This window comes from Carcharodon carcharias, chromosome 6 (assembly GCF_017639515.1).
Source record: "Carcharodon carcharias isolate sCarCar2 chromosome 6, sCarCar2.pri, whole genome shotgun sequence".
In the NCBI taxonomy this organism is placed as follows: domain Eukaryota; kingdom Metazoa; phylum Chordata; class Chondrichthyes; order Lamniformes; family Lamnidae; genus Carcharodon; species Carcharodon carcharias.
Window position 1 is genome coordinate 138769215 of NC_054472.1, and position 19803 is coordinate 138789017.

Here is a 19803-nt window from a genome sequence, read left to right on the forward strand (position 1 = left end):
ATTAGTGAAGCATCCAAAAAATCACCTGGGTATTCAACTGGGTGGGAGCAAACCAGTAGACGTAATCACTTGGACAATAGCAATGACTATGAAAGGAATTTGCTTAGATGTAACCTAATCATGTAAGCCAGGCAACTGGAATCCACTAGCCATGAGCATGTTTGGGTCATGGGCAGTTGGAGAGTGCCATGTAACAAGCCAGATAACCCTTAAAGTGTTTCAGCACCTTGTTCGCTGCAGACCACAGCGCAAGCAAATAAAACAGTGAAGAAGCAAGAACCAGAATGGGTTTCCTCCCTCTCACTTGCTCCATACAACTTGCAAGTTTTGAACCCTGTCTGCTGATGTTGACTAGCCATGTGCCGCAGACAGAGACCTTTTGTTAAAAAACAGAACTCAATCCAGCAGCTGAGAACAGGTAAATCATCAGTCTACATCTTTAAACCACCTTAATGTGGAACCCAGAAGGTCTTCAGATTTCAGTTTGAGGCCAGCCAAGTCACCAACCTTCAATAGCTGTATACCCTTTAAATTTTATTGCACTTTAAATTGCTTAATCTATCCTCCCACTTTGTAATCTATGTGTGTGTGCACGTGCGCATGTGTGAAAGTTGGAGCATTTTTATTATTTTTCTCAAACCGGGTTAAGTACAAAAAATACAATTCGCTTTTCTTTTTAAAAACTCAAGGAAACCTATCTTTATAGTTACAGTACATAAATACTCATTGAATTGGCAGGCACATCATTCTTTTAGAAAAAAAACTGTTGCGTCATCAAGGAGTGAAAAGAGGGAAGCCATTTAACCTCTCCTCACCTGGTCGTACCACCCATGTTTTCAGCTTGTACAAGAGAAAAAAAAACTTTCTTCACTTGTACTGGAGTTTGATCAATATTGATCAACCACATAGTTCGGAAGATTGAGCCTATCAAGTAGCTGCAGCTCCATGTGGAATTGGAGCTTATCTAACATTACTTCTGCTTAGTTGCAAACTTGAGTCAGAAAAGATTAAAATGAGCTGCTGATTTCTGAGAGATACAGTTGTGTTTATTTAGTATTTGCCCCCAGTTATATACAACAAATAGGTGCTTAAATGCAGCTTCCAAAAGCATCATTTTTTTCCCCCCAAAAGTAAGTGTCTGGACCATACACGGCTGATACCTTGTGTGAAGAGGCTGCAGTTGTTGTTCCTTTTTTAAAAAAAGGGATAAGAATGGTGGAATGCATTGTTTTATTAGAGTATCCCTGTTCATGAACTTGGGGAGCTGCCAAAAATCATAAAGTCATAAGAAACAGGAGGAGTAGGGCCCCATTTGGCCCCTCAAACCTGCTTTGCCATTGAATAAGATCATGGCTGATCCGATTGTGGTTTCAACTCCACTTTTCTGTCAAGCCCCCTATAACCCTCAGATTTCTATCTAACTTGCCTTGAATATAATCAATGATCCAGCCTCCATACTCTCTTTGGAAGAGAATTCCAAAGATTAACAACCCTCTGTGAGAAGAAATTCCTCCATATCTCCGTCCTATATGAGAGACCCCTTATTTTTAAACTCAACCCTGATTTCTAGATTCCCCTATGAGGGGAAACATCCTGTCAACCTCTAGCCTATTAAGCCCCCTCAGAATATTATATTCCATTAAGACCACCTCTCTTTTTACTAAACTCTGGTGAGTATACGTCCAATCTTTCCTCATAAGACAACCCCTTCACCCCAGGGATCAGCCGAGTGAACCTTCTCTGAACTGTTTTCAATGCAGGCATATCCTTCTTTAAGTAGGGAGACCAAAACTGTACACAGTACCCTAGATGCAGTCTCATCAATGCTCTGTACAGCTGTGGCAAGACTTCCCTACCTGCTGTGTCCATTCTCCTTGCAATAAATGCCAAAATCTCATCTGCCTTCCTATTTACTTGCAGTAACCGCATACTAACTTTTTGTAATTAATGTACAAGGTCACCCAGGTCCTTCTCCATGGCAACATTCTGCAGTCTCTCTCCAATTAAATAATATTCTGCTTTTCTATTACTCCTGCTAAAGTGGACAACCTCACATTTTCCTGCATTATGTTCCATCTGCCAAAATTTTGTCCACTCAATTAACCTACCTAAATGCCTTTATAGGGTCTTTGTATACGCCTCACAATTTGCATTCCTATCTATCTTTGTAGTGTCAGCAAATTTGGCTACAATAGTCAGTCCCCTTCATCGAAGTCATTGATGTAGATCGCAAATAGTTGAGGCTCCAGCACAGATCCCTGCAGCACTCCAGTACTTACAGTTGCCACCTGAAAATGACCCAATCTCTGTATCCTGTTAGTTAGTCAAGCCTCCATCCATGCTAATATATCACCCCCAAAACCATGAGCTTTTATCTTGTATAGTAATCTTTTGTGTGGTACCTTATCAATTGTCTTTTGGAAATCCAAATATTACAACATATGCTAGTTCCCCTTTATCCATCCTGCTTGCTACAGCCTCAAAGAACTCGAATAAATTTGTTGAACCTGATTTCCCCTTCATAAAATCATGTTGACTCTGCCTGATCGTATTAGGATATTTTAAATATCCTGCCACTAGTTCCTTAATAATGGATTCTGACTGGCTAACAGACCTATAATTTTCTGCTTTATGTCTCCCTCCTTTCTTGAATAGAGGTGTTACATTTGCGGTTTTCCAATCCACTGAGGCCTTTCCAGAATCTAGGGACTTTTGGAAAATTACAACCAATTAATCCACTATCTTTGAAGCCACTTCTTTTAAGACCAAGGATGCAGGCCATCAGGTCCAGCAGACTTGTCAGCTTTTAGTCCCATTTGTGTTCCAATTTTACAAATAAAAGTGAGGATGAAATTATGGTGTAATTGAAATCTTAATGTAATTTTTAAATTATCCAGAGATTCATATTTAGAAATATCAGAGGAGCTAAAGATGCAGATAGAGAACATCCTAAAAGTTGAGGAGATTAGCCATGATCGTATTGAATGACAGAGCAGGCTCGAAGGGCTGAATAGTCTTATTTCTGCTCCAATTTCTTATGTTCTTTAAACTTGAAAATATAATTTAACAATTCAACAATGTAGCTCTGTCAAAGCATGTCTTGGTGAGCTCCTTTTACCCTGGACCTTTTTTCCTAAACTGGCCTCTACAGTTTTTGCCTCTCCCAGAATATTGTAAGACATGCATCCGGGAGGGACTGGAAAAGACAGCCTAAGTTAAATGGTGCTGGACAGGACAGGTTTAATATGCCAGCCTGTATTTTCCATACGTTTGCATAAATGGAAAAACCTGAAGAGGCTATCACACAGAACCCCAGAGAATTTGAATTTGGTGTGATTGAGGTGGATAAAAAGGTTTCACTAAAGATGAGGTTGGGACAGAAGCGTGTTGTTACATATGTTATGTTATAGACGGAGGACTAAGTAATCTTGTAATAACACAGATGTGGGGTTTGTGGGGTCAGCTCAAATGGAACATAAAGACTAGGCATATTGAGCAGAATCTGATGTAGCTGCCAGCTAGGTAGAGGATCATATTCTGAAATGCATAGGCTTTGGAGATCTTAACGTGTGCATATTAACTTCCTTGCTCCTCTTTTCTCATCTACATTACCTTTCAGTTACTGGTATTGACTCCTTGACATCACTGCATTGCTGTCTATTTAATCGGATTTTGTTCTCAATGAGCAAGGATCTCCTGACATGTCATTGGGAAAATGTTAGAGTCTATTATAAAAGGATGTAATAGCAGAGCATTTAGAAATGCATAATATAATCAAGCAGAGTCAGCATGGCTTCATGAAGGAGAAATCATGCCTAACAAATTCATTAGAATTCTCTGAGGAGGTATGAAGGAAGATAAATAAAGGGGAACCAGTAGATATAACATATTTAGATTTCTAAAAGGTGTTCAATAAGGTACTGCACATAAGGCTACTTAATAAGAGCCCATGGTGTTGGGGGTACTTTATTAGCATGAATAGAGGATTTGCCAAGTAATAGAAGATGGAGTTGGGATACGGAGTGGGGGGGGGTCGGCATTTTCAGGATGGCAGCCTGTAATTAATGGAGTGCCACAGGGATTTGTGCCAGGGCCACAATTATTTACAATATATAATAATGACTTGGATGAGGGAAGTTAATGTACTATCATCAAGTTTGCGGATGACACAAAAATAGGTGGGAAGGCAAGTGGTGAGACAAGTAGTGTAGACACAAAGAGTCTACAGAGGGATATAGACAGGTTAAGTGAGTGGACAAAAACTTGGCAGATGGAATATAATGTGGGAAAATATGAGGTTATGCATTTTGGCAGGAAGAATAGAGGAGCTGAATATTATTTAAATGGAGAAAGACTACAGAAAGCTGCAGCACAGAGAGATTTAGGGGTCCTCATGCATGAATCCTAAAAAGCTAATATACAAGTTCAGCAGGTAATAGGGAAGGCAAATGGAATGTTGGCCTTTATTTCAAAGGGAAAGAAGTGTAAAAATAGGGAAGTTTTTCTAAAACTATAAAGGCACTAGTTATACCATACCTAGAATACAGTGAACAGTTTTTGTTCCCCTTATCTAAGGAGAGATACACTGGCTTTGGAGGCAGTCCAGAGAAGGTTCACTAGGTTGATCCTGGGCATGGAGGGATTTTCTTATGAGGAGAAGTTGAGTAGGTTGGGCATGTACTCATTGGAGTTTGGAAGAATGAGGGGCGACTTTATTGAAACATATAAGATTCTTAAGGGCTTGATAGGGTAGATGCTGAGAGGTTGTTTCCTCTTCTGGGAGAGTCTAGGGCCAGAAGGCAGAATCTCAGAATAAGGGATCGCCCATTTAAGACAGAGATGAGGAGGAATTTCTTCTCTGAGGGTAGTGAATCTGTACAATTCTTTACCACAGAGGGCTGTAAATGCTGGGTTGTTAACTATATTCAAGGCTGAGGTAGACAGATTTTTAATAATAGAATCAAGGATTATGGGGAAATGGCAAGAAAGTGGAGTTGAGGATTATCAGATCAGCCATGATCTCATTGAATGGCGGAGCAGACTTGATGGGCTGAATGGCCTACTTCTGCTCCTATATCTTATGGACCATTAGTGACTCTACTGAGGGTAGTCTCAGTGCTTTGGGGAGGTACTATAGAGATTCAAAGACAAAAGGTGGTATGTAAGTAGGTGGCAACATTTGCAACCACAGGGAATTTCCTCTGTGAGGGGGGATCAGGGTCCTCTGATCAGCCACCTAACTTTGGCAGAGAACTCTGGTAAACAGCATACCTTCTCCTGAGGTTATGAAAGGCTGCTCAAAAAAATCTAAGGCAACATCAAACAAAAGGACAAGAAGCTTGGGCATAGGGCAGCAAGTGGAGAGGACACAGTGAACAAGGGAGTTTTTGAAGCTTTGAGTGGTGACTTGAAAGGCAGAGGTACAGACTCTGAAAAGAAACAAATATTAACAATATCAAAAAGTGCACTGAGCCAAAATACAGTTTATTGTATTTTTGAGACTTGATATTGGACTTCCAAATAGACTCAATAGGTAGACTAGACAGACTTGATGGGAGATGGTGGCATAATGGTAATGTAACTGGACTAATAATCTACAGATCCGGCCTAATGCTTTGGGGACATGGGTTCAAGTCCCATCATGGCATGGAATTTAAACTCAACTAATAAAAATCTGGAATTGAAACCCAGTCCTGGTGACTGCAAAGCTGTCACTGATTAGTGTAAAGAGTTCTGGTTCACTAATGTCTTTTAGGGAAGGAAATCTGCCATCCTTGATTGGTCTGGCCTACATGTGACTTCAGACCCACAGTAATGTGGTTGACTCTCAACTGCCCTCTAATATAGCCTAGCAAAGCCACTCAGTTCAAGTGCAGTTCAGGATGGGCAACAAATGTTGGTCTTGCCAGAGATCCCCACATCCTGTGAAAGAATAAATTTTTAAAAAACTCAATGGGCAGAATTTTACGGCCCCCTTTCAGAGGGGTCAGGGCCGTAAAATGCAGTGAGACATTCTAAACTTCATCGGCTTCGGCCGGAACATTAAATCCCACTGCCGTAAAATTTCACCCATTCTTCTGATAATGGAGGAGTGGCAACTGTATAATATTGGCCCATAAATATTGGCTGTAGTTTCAATAAATAAAAACCTGACTTATTTTCACAAACACTGGGTTAATTTTATAAATTTGCCCACCAGGAACTTTTGGTTTGTACAAGCACCATTATTAATTTAAGGCTACAAGAGCGGTCTTGGACTGCTAGATTCAGGGAGCATAAAAGCAGGCCATCTACAGTGCTGCTTTGTCTTAGGGAGGGAGGGAGTGAGCGAGCAAGTGAATTCACTGAAGAGAGAAGAAGGTGATCCTTTCATTTTCTACCTTTCCTCAGAAAGAAGAGCAGTGGCCTTGGTAAGTAGGACTTGGTGAGTATTCCTATGGTCCTTAATATTCTCTAAACTAGAGGAAGTAAAAGTAAAGGGTGTAATTTAAGGGGAAGTCATGGTAGGGCAGCTCGGTCAGGTGGAATGCTCCTCCTGTGCAATGTGGGAAGTCAGGGACACTTCCAGTGTCCATGGGGACCACATGTGCAAGAAGCGTCTCCAGCTGCAGCTACCTGAAATCTGTGTTTCGGATCTAGAGCAGCGGCTGAAGTGACTGTGGAGCATATGCAGGGCTAAGATCTTCGTGGATAGCACGTACAGTGAGCTGGTCACACTGCAGGTAAAGAGTGCACAGGCAGAAAGGGAATGGGTAAAGACACTAGGCAAGTAGCACATGAGCCTCCATGGTCCATCTCCCTCTCTAACAGATTTCCCGTTTTGGCTACTGCTGGGGGAATGCAGCGAGAGCCAGGTCCGTGGCACCATGAGTGGCTCAGCTGCATGGGGTAGGGGGAGAAAAAGGAGAGGGGAACAAATAGACGTTTCTATGGTCGCAGTCATGATACCAGGATAGTATGTTGCCTCTCCGGTGCCAGGGTCAAGGATGTCACTGAGCTGCTACAGGACATTCTGAAGGGGGAGGGTGAACAGCCAGAGGTCATGATCCATATCAGTGCCAACGAAATAGGTAAAAAGAGGGATGAGGTCCTGCAAGCAGGATATAGGGAGCTAGGAAATAAATTAAAAAGCAGGACCTCAAAGGTAATAATCTCAGGATTACTCCCAGTGCCACAAGCTGGCGAGATCAGGAATAAGACAATAGACCAGATGAATGAGTGGCTGGAGATATGGTGTAAGAGGGAGGGATTTAAATTTCTGAAGCATTGGGGCCAATTCTATGGAAGATGGAACAAGCTGGACGGGTTGCACCCCGACCGATATGCTCGCAGGGGCAATTGCTAGTACAGTGGGGGGAGGGTTTAAACTAGATTGACAGAGTGATGGGAACCTGAATGGGGAGACACAAGAGGGAGAAATAAAGATAGCAATGAAAGACAGAAAAGTAAAAAGCAAAAGTGAAAGGCAGAAGAAATCTGGGCCAGCAGCAAATAGGGCCACGGCACATAAAAGATGTGTAAAAAGCCAAGTCTAAAGGCACTATCTGAATGCACAGAGCATTCGCAATAAAGTAGATGTATTAATAGATGATATGATTGCTATTACAGAGACATGGCTGCAGGGTGACCAAGGTTGGGAACTGAATATCCAAGGGTATTTGATATTTAGCAAGGACAGGCAAAAAGGAAAAGGAGGTGGTGTTGAAATCAGTGCAATAGTGAGAGAGGATATTGGTTCAGAAAATCTAGATGTAGAATCAGTCTGGGTGGAGCTAAGAAGCAACTAGGGCCGGAAAACATTAGTTGTCTACAGGCCTCCAAACAGTAATGGTAAGGTAGGGGACGGTATCAAACAGGAAATTAGAGATGCACATAACAAGGGTGCTGCAGTAATCATGGGTGACTTTAATCTACATATAGACTGGGCAAACCGAATTAGCAATAATACTGTGGCGGATGAATTCCTGGAGTGTGTATGAGATGGTTTTTTAGACCAGTACTTCGAGGAACTAACTAGGGAACAGGCAATCCTAGATTTGATTTTGTGCAATGTGAAGGAGTTAATTAATAATCTTGTTGTATTTGGTGCTTTAGGGTAGAGTGACCATAACATGATAGAATTCTTCATTAGGATGGAAAGTGAAGTCGTCCAAACTGAAACTAGGGTCCTAAATCTAAACAAAGGAAACTATGAAGGTATGAGGTGTGAGTTGACTAAGATAGATTGGTAGATAGATAACTTCATTAAAAGGTGGAAACTTCACTAAAAGGTGGATAGGTAATGGCTAATATTTAAGGAACGCATGTATGCATTACAACAGTTATATATTCCTTTCTGGCACAAAAACACAACAGGAAAAGTGCCCCAACCATGGCTAACAAAAAGAAATTAAGGAGAGCATTAGATCCAAAGAGCAGTTACATTAAGTTGCTAGAAAAAGCAGCAAGCCTGAGAATTGGAGCAGCTTAGAATACAGCAAAGGAAGACCAAGAGATTGATTAAGAGGGGAAAAATAGTGAGAGAGGAAACTTGAAAGGAACATAAAAGAGAACTGTAAAAGCTTCTATAAGTATGTAAGAAGAAAAAGATAGGTGACGACAAACGTAGGTCCCTTACAGTCTGAAACGGGAGAATTTATAATAGAAAACAAGGAAATGGCAGAGCAATTAAACAGCTACTTTAGTTCTGTCTTCACAGAGGAAGACACAAGTAACTTTCCAGAAATGCTAGAGAATCAAGGGTCTAGTGTGAAGAAGGAATTGAAGGAAATTAGTATTACTAAAAAAAAAGTGCTAGTGAAATTAATGGGACCGAAAGCTGATAAATCCTCAGGGCCTGATAATCTACACCCCAGGGTACTAAAGGAGGTGGCCATGGAAATAGTAGGTGCGTTGGTTGTCAGCTTCCAAAATTCTGTAGATTCTGGAATAGTCCTGGCAGATTGGAGGGTGGCAAGTGTAACCCCATTATTTAAATAAGAGGGGGAAAAAAAAAAAACAGGAAATTACAGACCAGTTAACCTAACACCAGTGGTAGGGAAAGCGCTACAGTCTATTATAAAGGATGTGATAACAGGACACTTAGAAAATATCAACTGGACTAGACAAAGTCAGCATCAATTTATTAAAGGGAAATCATGTTTGACAAACCTACTGGAGTTTTTTGAGGACATAAGTAACAGAATAGAGAAGGAAAAAACAGTAGATGTGGTGTTTTCGGGTTTTCAGAAAACTTTTGATTAAGTCCCTCATAAGAGGTTAGTGTGCAAAATTAAGGCACATGGGATTGGGGGCAATATATTGGCATGGATTGTGAATTGGTTGGCAGACAGGTAACAGAGTCGGAATAAATGGGTCTTTTTCAGAGTGGCAGGTGGTGACTAGCGGGATACCACAGGGATCAGTGCTAGGGCCCCAGCTCTTCACAATATATCAATGATTTGGATGAGGGAACCAAATGTACTATTTCCAAGTTTGCTGACAACATGAAGCTAGGTGGGAATGTGAGTGGTTAGGAGTATGTAAAGAGGCTTCAAGGCGATTTAGACAAGTTGAGTGCAAATGCATGGCAGATGCAGTATAACGTGGATAAGTGTGAAGTTATCCACTTTGGTAGGGAAAACAGAATGACAGAATATTATTTAAATGGTGATAGATTAGGAAACGTTGATGTACAAAGAGACCTGGGTGTCTTTGTACACCAAACACTGAAAGCAAGCATGCAAGTGCAGCAACCAGTTAAGGTGGCAAATGGTATGTTGGCCTTCATTGCAAAAGGATATGAGTACAGGTACAAGGATGTCTTACTGCAACTATACAGGGCCTTGGTGAGACCACACCTGAAGTGTTAAGAGCAGTTTTGGTTTCCTTACCTAGAAAAAATATACTTGCCATATAAAGCAAAGGTTCACCAGGCTGATCCCTGGGATGGCAGGATTGCTGTATGAGGAGAGATTAGGCCGACTAGGCCTGTATTCACTGGAGTTTAGAAGAATGAGAGGGGATCTCATTGAAATGTATAAAATTCTGACAGGGCTGGATAGACTGGATGCAGGGATAATGTTTCCTCTGGCTGGGGGCATCTAGAACAAAGGGTCACAATCTCAGGATTCAGGGTAGGCCATTTAGGGCTGAGATAAGGAGAAACCTCATCACTCGGTGGTGAACCTGTGAAATTGTCTACCACAGAGGGCTGTGGAGGCCAAGTCAATGAATATATTTAAGAAGGAAATAGATAGATTGCTGGATTCTGAAGGCATCAATGGGTATGGGGAGAGAGCGGGAGTATGATGTTGGAATAGAGGATCAGCCATGATCATATTGAATGGCAGAGCAGGCTTGAAGAACCTGCTTCTATTTTCTATGTTTCTCAGCTGTTCAAGTAAACAAATTCTACATGAAACTGGAGAAGGAATTCTAAGGCGTTGCATTCTAAAGTTCTAATGAGATGCTCTCAGATATTTATTACAGAAATTCTTTCCTGAAAGCTAAGATTGAAACTCACATTGCAGCCTACATTCATCAAATGTGCCAAGCCCATTTTCCAAGCAAACACTACTTTTGATAAGGGTGTCAGGTTTGAGGTTTGGTCAGAATAGGACAAAAACACATTAAAATTGCTGTTCATCTCATTTGTGAGTTCAAAAAGTTTTCATTTTTAACTAGAAAACAGTGTTGGACAATTATTAAAATTAGACAAAATCTGGTCGAACATTTTAAAACTAATGTGATGACAACTTAGTGTTCATTCGCAGATTGCGGCATTAACAAAATCTTTGGAATCCAAATTCACAGCGCATAAGCATTGCTTTTAGTTGATTTTAATCGAGACAAATATTTACAAACATTAAGCTTCCTGGAGAGCTGGCAAGCCTTGTTGCAGTCTTGCTGCCTTTAATTCTTCCACTCTGATTTTTGCCCTTAACAGGTCTTCCTCTAATGCTTGCTTTCTTTTAAGGCTCTCTCTTTTTTCATCAAGATAGAGTCCAAATTTTCTTTGATTTTCCATAATTATCTCATGTTCCTCTGCTGACATTAATTGCATTTCTCCATTATCATGGCTGGCGACATGGTGCAGGGCACCTCTGTGGTGCTGATGGTGGCTGAACAAAACATCTTCCCTTCTTGCAGGTCTAGGAGATGGCGTTAACGATACTCTTTCCCCACAAGATGAAAAAGGTGAGGCAGAACCATTAGTGGCCTGTTGAATTTCTGTTTTCTTCTGTTGCTGCAAGTTTTCACTTGGCTGTGATAGCACAGTTAATAACGGAGGTGGTTTCTCTTCATGTTCGGGTTCTGACTCTGGCGTTATCCAGTCATGACAGGAATGAGACTGGTAGCCTGAGGTTCCAGGTTGTGGGTACAAGCTAGTAGATTGTTCCACACAAGAATCTTGTTCAGAAGCAGAACTTCCACAAGGCCTGAAGAAAAGATTACACAGTTAACATTGATACAATATTTCTCATGGCTCTGAATTTATTGTATTAAAAAAATTACAATGAAGCTGAATGCCAAGTGATTGAAATACAATAAAAGAACACACAGATTGCCCAATGAACAATCAACAATATTGAGTCTATAAAATAAGTGTTTGTCTTTGTCGTCTAAGCTGCCATCATTTTCCCACTATTTTTCCTAAAAAGTCAAGTTGTACATTCTGCTACTATACTCTTAATTATCCTTTTAAGTCTACTGCATGTAGTTGCAGCTCAACTCCCTACTCCCTTTTTTCAGCCCTGTGCTATTCCCATGTAAATTCAATGGTCTAATATTAGATTTTTTCCCCCCTTTCCTTTTCTTCCATTATCCTAAGTGTATATTAATGAATTCACTGTTTCAAAAAAAAATCTGATAAAAACCCATGCTACATTTAACTTGCTTTAATCCCTTTTAAAAGCAAGCACTTGTATTCATAATCCTACTTCAAAGTCTTTTACAATTACTAGGAGCTGTCAATCAAACTGTGAACTGACAGGCACCCCACCATGATAATGATAGGTTGTGAAACCAGTCATGCAGCACTAATCCTAAAATGATAACCCATAGGCTTATGTCAGCAGGCAGTGAAATAGCAAGCACTGGAGCCTGGGATCCTACTTCTATCTCTTCTAAACATAGGAACATGAGTAGACCATACAACTCATCACTGATGTCATTTAAGATTACAGCTGATCCTGGACCTCAACTCCACTTTCCCTACACATATCCCCTCCCCAATCCCCATGATCCCTTGATTTCCTGACTATTCAAAGTCTATCAATCTCAGCCTTGAATATATTCAACTAGTAAGTGTCTACAGTCCTCTGCAGTAGAGAATTCCAAAAGATTCACATCCTCTGAGTCAAGAAATTTCTCCTCACCTCAGTCTTAAATGGTCGACTGCTTATCTTGAGATTATACTCCTTAGTACTATACTCTCCAGCTATGGGAAACAGCCTCTCAGCATCTATTCTACCAAGCCTTCTCAGAATCTTATACATTTCAATAAGATCACCTCTCATTCTTCTGAACTCCAGAATGTATGGGTCCATTCTAATCAAGCTCTCCTCAATGATTGCAGAGATGAAGGAATTGTCCAAAACAGGTGAACTTGAGTTGCACTGCCTCCAAGGCAAGTATACCCTTCCTTATATATAAAGACCAAAACTATTCACAGTTCTCCAGGTGTGATCTCAAAGATTTGTACAATTGCAACAAAGCTTCCTCTCTCTTGTACCCCAGCCCCCTTCCAAAAAAAGCCAAGATGCCATTTGCCTTCCGAATTACTTGTTGCACTGGCTTTTTGTATTTTATATACAAGGACACCAAAATCTCTCTGAACAACAGTTGATAGTTCCTCAACATTTAAAAAAATGTTTTGTTTTTCTATTCTTTCTACCAAAAGTGAATAACAGGTTGGCAGTCCTCAAGTAGCAAAGTCACCTAGTCTGGATGGACGACATCACAGAGGGTGGAAAGGATGGATGGAAATTGCAGAGGTTGTGACCACAATCCTCCTTGGACATGGGGACTTTGCCAGAGGACAAGGAGATTGCACATGTTAATCTATTTAAAGAAGAGGGATAAACCCAGCAACTGCAGGTCAATTAGGCTAACTTTGATACACAATACCTGGGACAAAACTAACTGGCATTTGGTAAAGTACAAATCAAAGTCAGCATGGATTTGTTAAAGGGAAATCAGGTTTGATTAATAACAATCACATTCTTTGATAAAGTAATGGAGAGGGTTGACAAGGATATTGCTGTTGATGGCATGTTTTTTCAGATTGAAGGAAGATATACAGTGTGCTCCCTCATAGTCAATATTGCCACCAGTGCTCTTTTTAATATATATTAATTACATGGGTTTGAGTGTACCTTCATAGGTCAAAATACACATTGGGACTCCTACAACCTCACACGCTATAAGATTGGTCTTATTGGCAATCTTGTAAATAGGGCCCAAGCCATTTGCTCACCATGCAAAGTTGATCCCAAAATAGGGTACATCAAAGCTCTCCTGTGGGATAATGACTACCCTGATCATTTCATTGCTCATTGTGCATCATACACACTCACAAATAGGCCTATTTCAGATCCAAAAAAAGTGCCCAGACTACCTCACATCGCTCTGGAAAAGTAATATATCTCAAAACTTTGAGCAACTAGCCCTTTCATGCTGCCACTATGTAGTAGCAACACAAGTGGGATGTTGCTGTCAGGCCAAAAAGATGCTCTGCCTATCACACAAATGAGTAAATGTGATGTACGGATTTCAGTGCCATTGTGTGATGCCAGGTACGTAGGCTAGGTGTCCAAACAACTGGTGGATTGTATCAAGCAACATGCCCCTTCAGCTATGTGCAACAGACAGAGTACTGACCGTACTCAACCAGCCCATGCTTGCAAAACTCAGAACATAATATTTAATGTTAGATGCGATTCTGCGATTGGGCAGCATTTGCTGAATAATCCCGAGTGTGCTAAGAATTACACTAACAAACAATTTAAGATTGTCAGGCTCGCAACTTAGCTCACTTTTGCTTCCTAGAAGCTACATATATTCAAATACAGGACCTGTCCTCTGCAGGCAAAAAGGACAAATCCAGACAGTGTCTTTTTTGAATTAAACAAAAATATGGGGACAGTAGTTCTCTGGTGCATTCTCTATGGCAATGCCTCGACCAGAGGTGACTTACCAACCAATCAGAACCTTTCAGTCATGTAGTATAAATTGTTGCTGCGTTTGAAATTTGGCATTTTTGCGTCTGTTCTGATCAGTGCAAGACGAAAAGTTTTGTCAGCATGTCTTTGCAGCTTATGTTCTGTACAACCAAGCAATAGTTATAATTACTTTGGCTCTGACATTTACTGGAATCTCCTTGATGTTCAGAGATTTTGCATCCTGCACTAAAGTCTCTATAGCTCTGCTCATCACTCCCTCACTTCTGCCCTGGATACTCTTGTCTCAATAAAACTCTTACTCTTTTCCATCCTGGTCATTTTCCTTGCTACCTGGCATCAAAGGAAGATGGTTGTGGTTGTTGGTGGTCAGTCAACTCAACCCCAAGCTATCGCTACAGGGTAACATCCTAGTTCCAACAATCTTCAGCTACTTTAACAATGTCCTTCCCTCCAACATATGGTTAAATGTGGAGATATTCATTGACATTTGCACAGTGTTCAGTACTATTCCCAATTCCTCAGCTACTGAAGTGGTCTGTGCCAGCATGCAGCAAGACCTGAACCTTCAGGCGCAGGCTGGTAAGTAGCAAGTAACATTCACACCACGCAATTGCCAAGCAATTACCACCTCCAGCAGAAAGATTATAACCATCTACCAATGACAGTCAATGGCATCACCATCAACATTTTAAGGGTTACCATTGATCAGAAACAGAATTGGACCAGCCATATAAATACTATGGCTACAAAAACAGGTCAGTAACTGAGAATTTTTTTTTTTAATTCATTCACAGGATGTGGGCTTCACTGGTGGTGTTCTGTTGTCCTTATCCTTCTAGATGATAGTGGTCATGCATTTGGAAGGAGCCTTGGTGAATTCCAAGGCAAGTAATTCATCTGCTGACTCCCCAAAGCCTATCCATCATTTATAAGGGACAAGTCAAGAGTGTGATGGAGTATCCTCTACTTGCCTGGATGAATGCAGCTCCAAGAACACTCAAGAAGCTCAACACCATCTAGGGCAAAGCAGCCCGTTTTATCCGCACCCCATCACCCCCTTAAACATTTGCACTTTCCACCACCGGCACGAGGTGGTAGCAGTGTGTACCGTATGCAAGATGCACTGCAGCAACTCAGTAAGGCCCCATAGATAGCATCCTCCAAATGCATGACCTCTGCAACCATGATGAAAAAGGGCAGCAGAGGCATAGGGACTACACCACCTGCACGTTCCCCTCCAAGTAACATAACATCATGACTTGGAATTATATCGCTGTTCCTTCACTATTCCTGGGTCAAAATCCTGGAATTCCCTTCCTGCAGTACCTGCATCATAGCGGGTGCAGCCATTCAAGAAAGTGACTCATCGCTACCTGCTCAGAGAAATTAGGCTCATACATGATTTGGCCAGATCTGGCTGGACAACAACATGCATCATCAGGCACTGCTTTCTTCTGCAAAATCCGCAGGTTCAGGGTCATCCTGGAATGCAAAGAAAACCCCAGCTTTTCTCCAATACTAAAACATCTCTTTAAACTCCTGTCCCTTGGCCCCTCCACCCTCGCTTCCAATAAGTGCAGCACGTTCATGAATTTCTTTAGATACAATCTGTTGAGCTGCCTCTGCCAAAACCCATCTTTCCTCCTGATGGTCATTGAACTGAAACATTAACTGTGTACCTACTGAGTATTTCTAGCGTTTTGTTTTTATTTCTTTTTTTCTTTGCCCACCAGGACACGCATATCCCAAAGTTTCTATGTGCCCAAGCCCCAAACCCACATTATACGAACATACAAATTAGGAGCAGGAATAGGCCACTCGGCCCCTCGAGCCTGCTCTTCCATTCAAAAAGATTATTGCTGATCTAACTTTAACCTCAACTCCACATTCCTACCCAGCCCGATAACTTTTCATTCTCCTCTTCCCCTTGTATTTCCCCTCATACTCATCTTGTGACAAGGCCTAACTCCTGCTTGACCTATTCCACTACAGTACTGACCATCCAACTTCTCTTCTTGAATTCCATGCTACATCAGTTCTCTCCCCCTTTTAAATCTACTGTCGTCACCACTTCCCCAAACATCCCATCCTTGACCACTCTATCCTTGCAAACTATCACTTATCTTCAAAGTCTTTGAATGTATGTACCTGTGCCTATCTTCCCAGCAACTCTATTTGAACCTCTCAATCAGGCCAAAACCCCAAAATGGCCCCAACATCCAGTGAATGCAACAGTAGTACACAATCCTTCTTTTTCTTCTTTACCTCTTTGCAGCCTTTGACATGGCTGAGCGTGCTTCTCCTCCACTGACCAGATAAGTGGGACTATTCTTGCCTATCCATCGTAGCTGAAGCATTTCCTGCAATTCCCTTTTCACTTAGGCATCACTATCTCCTGAGAATTTCCCTTTGGCCCCCTCTTCTATTTCTCATATCAACGCTGCCCTTTGGTGACATCTTCCGAAGTAATATCAACTGTCACATGTATGGTGATAGCTCCAAGCTCCGCCTCACACCACCTTTGCTGATGCCTCACTGTCTGTGTCATCAGAATTTTCTCCATTTAAACATTGGAAAGATCAATGCACAAATAGGCCATTATGCCAGTATTTATATTCCACACAGGCTTTCCCAATCTAATTATCCTTCGCACCCTATCCATTCATCAAGACTTTCTCTAAATCCATCAGTGCTATCTGCATCAACCATTCCATGTGGCAGAGTTCCACATCTCACCACACTTTATGTAAAGATCTGTTAGTGGCTATCTTATTTGATTACAATCGCAGAAAATGTTCAGTGACTATCTTGAACTTTAGCAGTTGACTGATTTCTGAACTATGTTCCCCAAAGTTCAGTGTAACCAATTATTCGCAGTGCACCGCACAGAGCATTAAACTTGCAATCCAATGAGGGGGCAAGCACTCGGCTAACTGAAATCAAGGTCCGAAGTTAGAATTTGAATTATTTCCTTATGTTGGTTGTCTCACCAAAACTTCAGCTATACTTGATCATATCTTCCCAATTCCAGAGACATGGATAATGTGGCCATTGTAATAATGAGTTCTGAACACTAGCCTTATGTAAAGAGCATTTAAAAAAAATATTTTATTACAGTCAGTAAAATGTCATAGCCTTACCTTTGTAAGTTGTCGGGGTCTATCACCTTCAAAAGCGGTTGGAAAATGTGAGGAATCATTTCTAGAATTCTTCTGGTTGGCTCAGAGACGTTTCCTTTATAGTCTGGATGCAGCTGTTCTCTCCTGGCTATCTCTTGTTTAGCACTTTCTTTAATGCGTTTATATAGTGTTCGCAAAGCCTGTGCGCTACGAGGAGGGCGATCCACTCCAACAGCATTGTATTGCTGTGCTATAGTTTCCCAGCAACGATTTTTTTCAACAATTATAGCTTGATTATTCTTATGAACCTCCAAGACTTTGATGTGAGGCCGTACAAGTTTTAGCAGATCAATCTTTTCATATATGGTAAAATTTGAGGATCGATTTGATTTTTTTCCTAGCATATTTTGTGTAGAGCACATCACAAACTTCAGACTGACTGCAAAGCCTTCACTATAAGCTGAAGCTTAACTAGGCCAGCCTTTTTAGGCCTACGCCTATCAGGAGGGTTTCACAGAAATTCCTTTCAGCTTGACTTCATCCAGAGATCATCTGCAGCTGATCATCTGCAGGCTGGCTAAGCTAGGCCTGACCTACTTAAGGCTTTAGACTAAAATGAGACTGTGCAAGCCCCTGATGCTGAGACCAATCAAATGCTGGACTGTTTTGTTATCTGATCTGTTTTTCTGGTTTTGAAAGCATTAGCAAAAGAATCCCAGTGCAAAGGTGCAGGTGTTCTAAAGCTATCATTTTGCTCTATTACACAGAAATCTACATAACCAAAATTAGCCTGATCTTTATGTCAGATAGTGTAGCTGCTAAAAACTACAGCTTTAACTTCAAAGACAAACTTAGTCTCGACTTTATGTTTGAAATGGGAAAATTTACATCAAACCATGAACAAAGAATTATTGTTGTTGTTAAATAACAGTATGCATGAGTATTCTACAGTCTGTATACTGATCCCTGACAGGGCCCCAGTAATCCTGCTGTGGAGCTTTTAGTGTTGTTTGCATTCCCCATGCTAGTTCTGATGTCAATCAAGGAACTTCACTTCCTCTATCATGCTTGGTTGTACTCCGTTCAATAAGTTTAAATAATCTGCCGTAGTACAGCTTCCACCAAATCAATAACGTTTTTAAAAATTTCTCAAAGTCACGTTGAAAAAAAAGCTGGAAAAAAATGTTAATGCAAGTTGAAAGACAGATCTTTTGGCAACAAAAACAGCCTGAAAGCTGAAACCATGAAACCCACACAACAGCTTATAAAAACAGTCAGACCCACTCTATCAAAATTTTAGTTTTTCATGATTTGAATGAAATATACCCCAGAATATTTTATGAATCTGTAAGATTGGCAATTGTTTAATAGCATATGCCACTTTTTATGTAAGATTGCACCAATATTCAGGGGGTAGATTGTGAAAGATTAATTTCTAAACCCAATCTATATAGGGTACCAGTCAGAATACTGATACAGAGTTAGAGATGTCACCATATTGCCATCTGCTGACATCTCAATAGATACAATCCATGATAATTGCATCCTGGTGATAATTACAGACCATGACCCTCAAATAGTGATTGAGCAGAAATGTTGCTAACAAAGCTTCAAAAAGAAAAGTGGATATTTGTGAGGAAGGCAGCAAAATTGGATTTTACAATACATTTAAAATATGCTACAGTATTACATATACACAATTGTATAATTTAAAAGAGGCATGTCTCATGAAAAATATTCACAACAAAACCTAAATTCCATCAGATATTATCAAATCAGCCATGAATGATGCTACTGTAATAAACATTACAAATGGTTCTCCTGTTTTATGTACTGCCAAATAAGCCAAGCTGAAGTAATTTCACTTTTGGAGTCGGAAGGTTGTGGTTTGATTCTGAAACCGGAAGAGTAAGTTCGTAATTTAAACTGTCATTCCAATGCAGCATTAAGGGAGTGCTGCATTATTGAAAAGGTGCTGTCCTTTGGAGAAAATGTTAACAAACAGGTTCGCAGTTTGAGGTGAACATTAAAAGAACAGATGGTACTGAAGAAAGTCTGTGTTCTGGCCAATATTGCTCCTTCAGCCAATATCATCCCAAAAGGAAATCAAAAGTTCATTCATTTCACCACTTTTTATGGGGTCACAGTGCAAAATGACCCTGCTTTGTCTGAACATTAACAGTCACTGCACTCTAAAAGTAATTCTTGGATTGTGAAACGCTTCAAGATTTTTCTGATGGACTTCATTATAAAGCTACCATATCTAGTCATTTTGACTGTTTTTCCAGGCCTCCAATCCCAGCGTTGAATACTTCCTCAAAGTTAATTAGAAATGCACTATTTAAATCCAAACAGCCTAGCCCTTTGGCCTTCCAATCGCAGCAATGCTTCTGCAGCTATCGATTTGTTTAATTACTTCCTTTGATGCCCTTGCCCACAGCAAAACCTTTACTCCCTCCTGTCAAGATTGATCACTTGTTAGAATGCCGATTTAAACTCCCTCAAATCCAACAGGCATG

The 19803-nt window shown here is 40.7% G+C and overlaps 2 protein-coding genes across 4 annotated transcripts in view; both read right to left on the minus strand.

The window, feature by feature from the left end:
* rad54b (RAD54 homolog B) overlaps nucleotides 1-19803 on the minus strand; it is a 221420-nt gene that overhangs the window by 161295 nt on the left and 40322 nt on the right. The window lies entirely within an intron of this gene.
* Nucleotides 10636-18388, minus strand: LOC121279064 (fibrinogen silencer-binding protein). The gene is made up of 2 exons (XM_041189924.1): nucleotides 17306-18388; nucleotides 10636-11420 (listed from the first exon to the last, which is right to left on the minus strand). The coding sequence occupies exons 1-2, from the start codon at nucleotides 17704-17706 to the stop codon at nucleotides 10847-10849; spliced, it is 975 nt and encodes a 324-aa protein (XP_041045858.1). The 5' UTR covers nucleotides 17707-18388; the 3' UTR covers nucleotides 10636-10846.